The sequence below is a fragment of the Pseudomyrmex gracilis genome, unplaced genomic scaffold (genome assembly GCF_002006095.1).
Source record: "Pseudomyrmex gracilis isolate BER0280 unplaced genomic scaffold, ASM200609v1 scaffold_101, whole genome shotgun sequence".
NCBI classification, from domain to species: Eukaryota; Metazoa; Arthropoda; class Insecta; order Hymenoptera; family Formicidae; genus Pseudomyrmex; species Pseudomyrmex gracilis.
Window position 1 is genome coordinate 428,372 of NW_018020685.1, and position 8,095 is coordinate 436,466.

Sequence of the window (8,095 nt, forward strand, 5' to 3'; positions counted from 1 at the left end):
AAAAAAAAAAAAACCAGAAAGAGAAAGAAGAAACTAATAGCTTTAAGTACTAATTCTCTCTCTCACTTCTCGTCAGATATAAGGTACATTCGTCAGATATATAAATCTTCGTCAGATATGAATTTGTATATTTTACCTATATACAGTGTGAAAAAGTAGACATTTTTCTGAGTAGAAAGTGGAAGGTTCTCGTTCCGACAACAACACAACCATGGGAAACGCGATTTTAGGAAAAGTTTGTTTTTTCTCTATTATGTGTGAACGATACAAAATATACATATAAAAAAATGTAACCCCCTCACACATTGAAAGTTTTTTATACATATAAATATATATGTAAAAGATAAATTATATATAAAATTTACAAGCGCATGCGCGCGCGATTCACATAGATGATGAGGGGAGGGAGGAAATCGTGTCACCGAAAGTCCTATCATACGTGTCGAAATAAATACTAATGAAATAAGTATACCTTATTCCGGAGTCGTGGGGGGAGGCGGAGGAGGCGGGGGTGGTGGTCCGTTCGGCAGAGGAGGTGGTGATGCGGGTTTGGATACCGGAATTTCCATTTGCAGAACGGACACACCAGACCGATTTGGATTTCGATAATTTTGATACAACGACGGCGGCGGCACCGACGTGTTAATTGCGCCGTCTGGCGTTATCATTATTAAACCAGGCATGTTATTTCCCGCCGGGTACACTGGATACTGAGATTGTTGTTGAGATAATTGTTGATAGTATTGTTGAGATATGGTATCATACATGGAGTACCCAGCGGGTGTGTTATATTGTGAGTAATTCGCGCAAAAATAAGACTCCGTAGGTTGGTTGTCCGCGTTGCCGACACCTCTCGCGTAACCGCCGTCTCCGCGATAGAGTGGGGCTTGGTAATTGCGGCCGCCGCGGCCGCCACGGTAATTGTAGGGACCACCGGCATTACCGTACTGAGTGGCAGCTACTGGATGTAGTGGCGGACCGCGACCGTAGTGCTGACGGCCGCCTCTACCACGTACCTTATTGTTGCCGGAGTTATAATGTCTGCCGTTCTGCCGTTCTCCAGGTCGGTAGCCCTGTCCGTAACCTGTCGCAGATATCATCATCTGCTTCTTGGCTACGGTCGTCGAATTGTCGCCAATCAAATCGATCCGTTCACGCTTTCGACTTGGCGTTTCATTTGTAGATTCAGTAGCGTGCATGGAGCCATTTGACGATGACATTGACGATGATGAAGACGGCAATATTAACGATGACGACGATGATGTTGGCAACAATAACGATGACGATGATGTCGGCGGTGGTAATGCTGGTAACGAAGTTGGTGCTGCTGCTGAACTTCTGTAGATGCCATCAGTCGTCCGTATCTTAAACTTGAGCGGCACCACCGAAAGTGGCGCTGGCGACGAACTTGGTACACTATCAGTGCCCTTGAGCCGCTCTTTCGGAATTTTAATTTTCAAACCCGTACTCTGCGGCGTTATATTCTTGTCCGACGTGACAGAGACATTACCGCTTATAGGTGACGTTTCAGTACTCAAATTTAACTTGTCTTTGGGAATCGTGATTTTGATAGGAGCCGCCGTTGGTACTTCATCGCTCTTATCTTTGTCCTTCTTCTCGCGATGTCTCTCCTTGTCTTTATCTTTGTGTTTATGTTTGTGCTTTTCTTTGCTCTTCTCTTTGTCTTTGTGCTTATGTTTCTCCTTCTTCTTCTTCTTTTCGCTTTTATGATGTTCAGATCGTTTTTCTTCAGTCGGGATAATAGACGTGGTAGGTTCTGAGGCACCTTGCGTCGTCGATTCCGGTTCGTTAGTTCTACTACTTTGCTGTATTATTGGCACGCAGGAGAGAGCACTAATGTCGACGGTCGAGGCTATTGGTGTGAGATTGTCGCTTTCAGTAGGTATGGACAAGCACTGAGTCACCATTGGTAGCTGATGATCCGTCACCGAGTGATGAATCGACTGTTGTTCTTGATGCATTTGCTGAAGAGGCACTTGACTGTGCTGCTGTTGTAAACTTTGCAATAACGACGGCATCGGTGCCAGTGGTTCTTGAAGCAGCGCGCTTATACTTTGCGCAGATTTCATCGGCGACGAATATTCAAGCTTCGGCTGGAAATGTGAATGCGACGGTTCCACAGTCTTTTGCCCCGACTGATCCTTCTTCATGTAATGTTCCTGATACTCTTTTTTCACGCGATGTTCCGGAGCTTCTTGCCTCATTGCAGTATTCATATCCATACCGTTAGTCAGCATATTCATGTTTATCAACGAGGTTTTGTACTGCGTATTGAAACGAGAATGTTCCTCGAATGGTTTTATGAGCTCCGGTGGCTTCATGTCATTGATGACAGACGTCATGCTGTTATTACTGTTTTTGCCGTTCGATGACAATAATATATTATCGCGTATCGGTTGAATCATATCGGGCACGCGTCCAAGCATCTTCATCGCTTCCATGTTAGATATATCTTCGATTTTTTTCTTCGGTTGTTCGCTCTCGCTGTTGTTTGATGCGCGAAGTCTCTTGTGCATGGATGTTACATTATCACTGGGGCATGATCGCTTCAGGGAATCCTGCGAAGTCGGAGAACTGACGAACTGCGATATCGTCTTCGTGGCTGAGATAGGTGGCGTCTTTTGCTTTGATTTGGGTTTTGAACTTTGTGGATGTGGTTCCTTCATAGTCGGTGTTTCTGGACTGAAGAGCGATCTGTGTTTGCTGGGAGGTGTATGGAGAATTGCGTTCTGTTGAGCGTCAGCAGAATTCTTCTCGACGGAGTCCTCGTACGCGGTCGTTCGTGGCCGTTTTTCCAATTTCGAATCGTCTATGTTGCTCAACGAGGGCAAACACGACTGAGAACTACCGTTCTTGATTGTGTCCTTCGGTACAGACAAACTCACGGTGTTGGGTTGATTATATATTTGTTTAACGGATTTGTGCGGCAAAAGGGTATGAGGTACCGATACATTTGGTGATTTGTCTTGCGAAAGCATGTTCTGGCTAATTGACATTGTTCCATGTTTTGAGTCGCCTGGAAGCGAGCTACTTTGCGATTTTTCGGGTTGTTGCTGATTGCTGTATTTAGAAGGATGCACTTGCTGCTTCTGCGGCGCCGTATTTATCAGATACGGCACATCCGCTTGTTTTGGTGGCGGTTTTTCGATTAGCTTTCGCACTTCTTCGCATCTCTGTCTCACCTCCTCGCATCTTTCATCCGGCTTTCGTCGTGCGGAGTTCTCGATTTTACTGATATCCGGATATTTGCCTGACTTGAGCCTTGGGTCTTCTCCTCGGTACAGCCTTTTATCGTGCGACGATGTCTGATGTTTACTGTCAAGCACGTTCAGTCTATGTCCACTATGATTATTATTGCTCAACTTCTCCTGCGATCTTCCGTGCAATGAGGTTGTCGAATCCTGTACAACATTGCCGTCCGTCCGATGAGACGAGGATTCGGATGGCAAGGAACTATCTAAATTGGCGTTAACGTGCGACGAATGCGCAATACTACCGGCACTGACGTTGTGATCCCTCGGCAATCGTTGCCTGTTGGTAGCTTCTCTGGGTTGACTACCGGTAGAATGTCTCTGTGGCACTGGACCCATTTTCATATAATGATTATGATGAAGGCTTGTACTGCTCTTTTGGACCGACGACGGTACTTGATGTTTGTTCGGCACATTCGTTGTGTTGGACATAGGTTTGTGATGATGCGAATGATGAGACTTGTTAAGATCAATGTGCGAAGTGCTCATTGTTGACGCTTTCTCTCTTTCCAAACGTTCTCGTTCTTTCTTTTCGCGGTATTCTCGGTGATAATCTACAGCTGTCCTCGATGTTGATGGACCCGCAATGGCCATGGCTTTCTTATCTTCTTGCCTATCTTGTTTTTCTTGTTGCGAATGATGAGAACGACTTGAATAGCCACTAGAAGTACTAGCTCCAGACCCGTCTATTGGTGATTGTATTTTACGCGGTTCGGCATCCTGTCGGAAAAAAAATTGACTTAACGCGTCTATTTGTAGAATAAATAAAATACTCCAATTCGTAATGTTACAAGAAATAATCGAACAAGAAAATGAATAATGATAAAATTTCTCATGGAATTGTAACTTTAAAATATTATTTTGTAACTAACACATCAAATTACTTACGAAAGGAGAATTCGGCAAACTAGAATGATGAATACTAGGGCTTTGATTGGCGGAAATACTCATGATTTTCTTCTTTAATCTTGACGGGCATTTGTCGAATATGTGAAGAAATTCATCTGTGAGTTCTTGAAGTAGTTCTGCAGTTACGGTTCTGTCCACGTACCAAAACCACTGTTTTCCTTCTGTACTTTGTGGAATCTATACATGAGAAATAAACAAGCGGTCGAATATATTCGATTAAGTAAACCCTACTGTGACTTTAAATTGATACCGATACAATTAACATGAGTTGCAACAAATAAACGTGAAAAATACAAAAATAAAATACCTTATATATATATATATATAAGTAGTTTATAATTTATTTATTTCGCATATATATATTTAACTACTTACTTCCCAATTGGACCATTTGCATGCAAGATGTATACAAAAGCACGCAACAACTGTGGGTTTATATTGTAAGCACATAGTAGTGAGATGTAAACTGAAACAGAAATTATGTTTAAAAACTTGGTCTTTTTTTATACTTTGTTATTTTAAGAATTAGAAATTTTTTTTTTTATTTGTTTTTATTTTTACAAAAGTTATTGTTTCAATAATCTAAACTAAATTATTTATAAAACTAATAAACTTTACTAATAAAACTATATAAAACTTTCGATAATTTGTATTTGCAGGCTCTGTATTTTTACACATAAATTGAAATTATAGTTGCTTGTGTTAATTTTTTCGTGCTTATTTAGGATGATTGTAGTTATACAAAAATAGATTGAAAAAGATCTGTGGAGTTACAAGTGTATACATTTTTTAGAAGTTTAATTATTTATAACAACTAATGATTGTGACAGTATACTTTATGCTATAAAACTAAGAACTGAAGACATACCTGTTAGATGCCATAAAGTATGAAGTTTGAGCCAATTCTTTAGATGCTAAAAAGAGGATTGAGGGATTAATGCAAATTTGTGCTTTCCTTCTTTCTCTGTCTCTCTCTCTTTTATTATATTTGCTAAGGTATAAATACCTTTAACCAATTGGCAGCACCTAACAACATGAGTATGTGGGTGATCAATAGCAACATCAAATCCTAGCGTCTGCAGAAGAACATTTTCATTGAACACTAAGTCTTGGGCGTGTTCGAGATATTGCTGTAAATGAAGTGTCATGTTAGTCTTGTAACAAAATGAAGAGAACAACACAAGAAAATCCAAAACATAATATATCAGAGTACTTTTTTATCAAATACCCACAAGTTAATGATAATAATTTACACCAAAAATACTTACGGTATAATATTACTTACTACATATGTTAATAACATGTTAATATCGTCATTGTATTATATATATACAAGTATGTCTATATATTACAAATACTAGATATGCAAAAACTATATGTAATTCATAATTACATCCGAGCGACTGTCAGGCGGGCCCTGGTCTCGAAAGAGACAGAGATGTGCCATTTTGATAACATGTTCCAATTTTCTTGGTTGCTCTTCTACTTTTGCAGCTAAGAAAAGTGCTGCTATCGCAATGGAATTCCTGGGAAATTGATTCAACGAATGGAACATGTAGAATCTGTGCATGTAGACTATGGCTGTATTGATACATAGTTGTGACCTATATATATTACTCATTAAGGAAAAAAATTATCTTTTTCTAACTCATAAATACATTTATATATTCAATATCATTTGAATAAATGCCGCATTTTGATTCAGGCTGTTTCTTTTGGCAGTAGGCATAAGAATCATCATGGAATTGATATGACTAATGTTTAAGATAATCGAGTAGGAAGAATACATTTTACATAGATGTTATAGGTTTTATTTACATATTATTCCAATTTATACGCAATTATGTTAAATTTATAACATGTATTAATGCGGATTTTTTAAATTAAAACGTATATACGATAGGTTTCATACACATGTTTTACTTGGTATATTATATATTGGTATATATTGATATTATTTTAATTACAAATTAAAATTTGTTTTGCTTATATAAAAAATATAATTAATGTATATAGTATTGCACGATATAAAAATTATATATTACAAAAAATTTTTAAAAACTAAAAATTATATATTACAAAAAATTTTTAAAAACTAAAAATTATATATTACAAAAAATTTTTAAAAACTAAAAATTATATATTACAAAGAATAAATTGAAAATAGTATCAGGTATCGTAAACATAATCACTCTAAAATTGTGTATAAAATATTCAACTTTCACTACTATCTTTAATAACACTTAATAAGTGATATTCTTGAATATACTTTGTATATCTATCATTAAGCGAGATAATTTTATATATTACATATAAAATTATATATAATTTTATATATATAATATATAAATATATTACATGTAGATAATTTTATAAGCTATATATAAAATTATCTTTTTTAATATATTTTCAGTAAATATACTGCAAAATAAAAAAGAAAATAGAAAAGTACAATAGGCGATAAGTGTTTACAAGAATTTATTTAGTTTTATTTAGTTTTTCATATTACATTACAGAAGTAACTTGACGAGTCAAGCGCAAGATTGAGTTTAATAAAAGAAAAAATGATAATTTATAGTTTCATCTAGCAGTTTACAATAATATTAGATTTTATATGCACGTAGGCTTTTTGACTTTGAAACCATGCACAATATATCACAAAAGCATCAATTATCGAAATTGTTAGATCTTTAAGTATATTTTAATAAATTACATAATTTAATAAAAATGTTTCTAATTTACCAAAATGGTTCTTCATTAAATAAATATATTCGAAGTACCTGAAATAGATAAATATAAGAAATAAAGGCTTTGTCATTGCCTTTTTTTATTGTATTGTATAAAATACAAAGTAGAAAATACTCTTGTGTAAGGAGAATGAATAAATAAATGCAAATAAATATCTTGTGTGTGTGTGTGTACTCGTACACATGTTTAACTAAAAAGTTTCTATTAAATTTAATTCAACAAATAATTTATTAGTTTTTTATTAGTTTTTCAATATATGTTATTATTTAATCTCCTAAATACATATATGTACATATGTATGTGTGTGTGTCTGTTTGAAATAACTTATGTATGTTATTTCAGAAGCAATATATTTTGTTTAATTTGGTTTTTTCGCATTTCCAAAAACAATATTTGTCACCTTGCCACAGGCATTCACAAGAGCAATCGTTTACGATACCTGTAATACATGAGATTCCAATATGGTGAATCTTCGATCTCGGCAAGTCACCCGTTAGGCCACGCGGAAGACCCGTTATAGCGACGGATCCGATCCACACGTGTCACGGGATCGCAGAAATGCGTCGCGTGGTTCTTTGCACGCGAAATATTTTTACGGCTCGTACGCGTTTGCTTTGAACAAAATTATAATTAGAAATAATACTACAAAGAGCAGGAGAGGGAGAGGGGAAGAAAGCCAAAAGAACGCAACACTGAAACGTGCGGACTAACACATATCGAAGGATACACGACTAGTCGTTGTCCCATGTCCTGAATAAAATTCGCCGCCTGCTGACGATAGCTCAGCTCTTTGTCCGCATCCAAGCCGGATCTTCTGCTCGGTGTATTCGCTAACTGTTCCTTCGTAAAATACCATCTTTCGTCCGACGCCATTTATATGTACAAACACAGACACTTTTCTGCAATTGCTCTTGATCCACGGAAATGCAGGGTAGAAAGAACTACGCACTCTCGAAGTTACACAATGCGCCGCCACGCGCTAGAGTCACGTCCGCGTTGGCTAGAGTCCCGTCTCTCGCGGCTGCTATATCAAAAATGGCGTCCCGCGCATTTAGGGATCACACAATGAAAAAAATATCATGAATCGAGTATCGAGTTATATTCTTGGTTTTCTCTTGTAGCACCTTTTAAACGTAAAAAAAAAAAAAAAAAAAAAAAAAAAAAAA

At 37.0% G+C, this 8,095-nt stretch overlaps 1 protein-coding gene across 2 annotated transcripts in view; it reads right to left on the reverse strand.

The window, feature by feature from the left end:
* The window catches only part of LOC109855914 (cyclin-T), a 16,657-nt gene extending 8,591 nt beyond the window's left edge, over nucleotides 1-8,066 (reverse strand). The window contains exons 1-7 of one of the 2 annotated variants that reach the window (XM_020430625.1): nucleotides 7,657-8,066; nucleotides 5,575-5,785; nucleotides 5,188-5,311; nucleotides 5,050-5,095; nucleotides 4,557-4,647; nucleotides 4,161-4,358; nucleotides 1,017-3,992 (exon numbers count right to left, since the gene is read on the reverse strand). In XM_020430625.1, the coding sequence (XP_020286214.1) occupies nucleotides 1,017-3,992; nucleotides 4,161-4,358; nucleotides 4,557-4,647; nucleotides 5,050-5,095; nucleotides 5,188-5,311; nucleotides 5,575-5,785; nucleotides 7,657-7,802 (3,792 nt within the window). In that variant the 5' untranslated portion in view covers nucleotides 7,803-8,066. Of the gene's footprint in view, nucleotides 1-321; nucleotides 3,993-4,160; nucleotides 4,359-4,556; nucleotides 4,648-5,049; nucleotides 5,096-5,187; nucleotides 5,312-5,574; nucleotides 5,786-7,656 lie in introns of those variants that run through there. The other variant, XM_020430624.1, reaches the window with a different exon arrangement.
* Nucleotides 8,067-8,095: the final 29 nt, after the last annotated feature.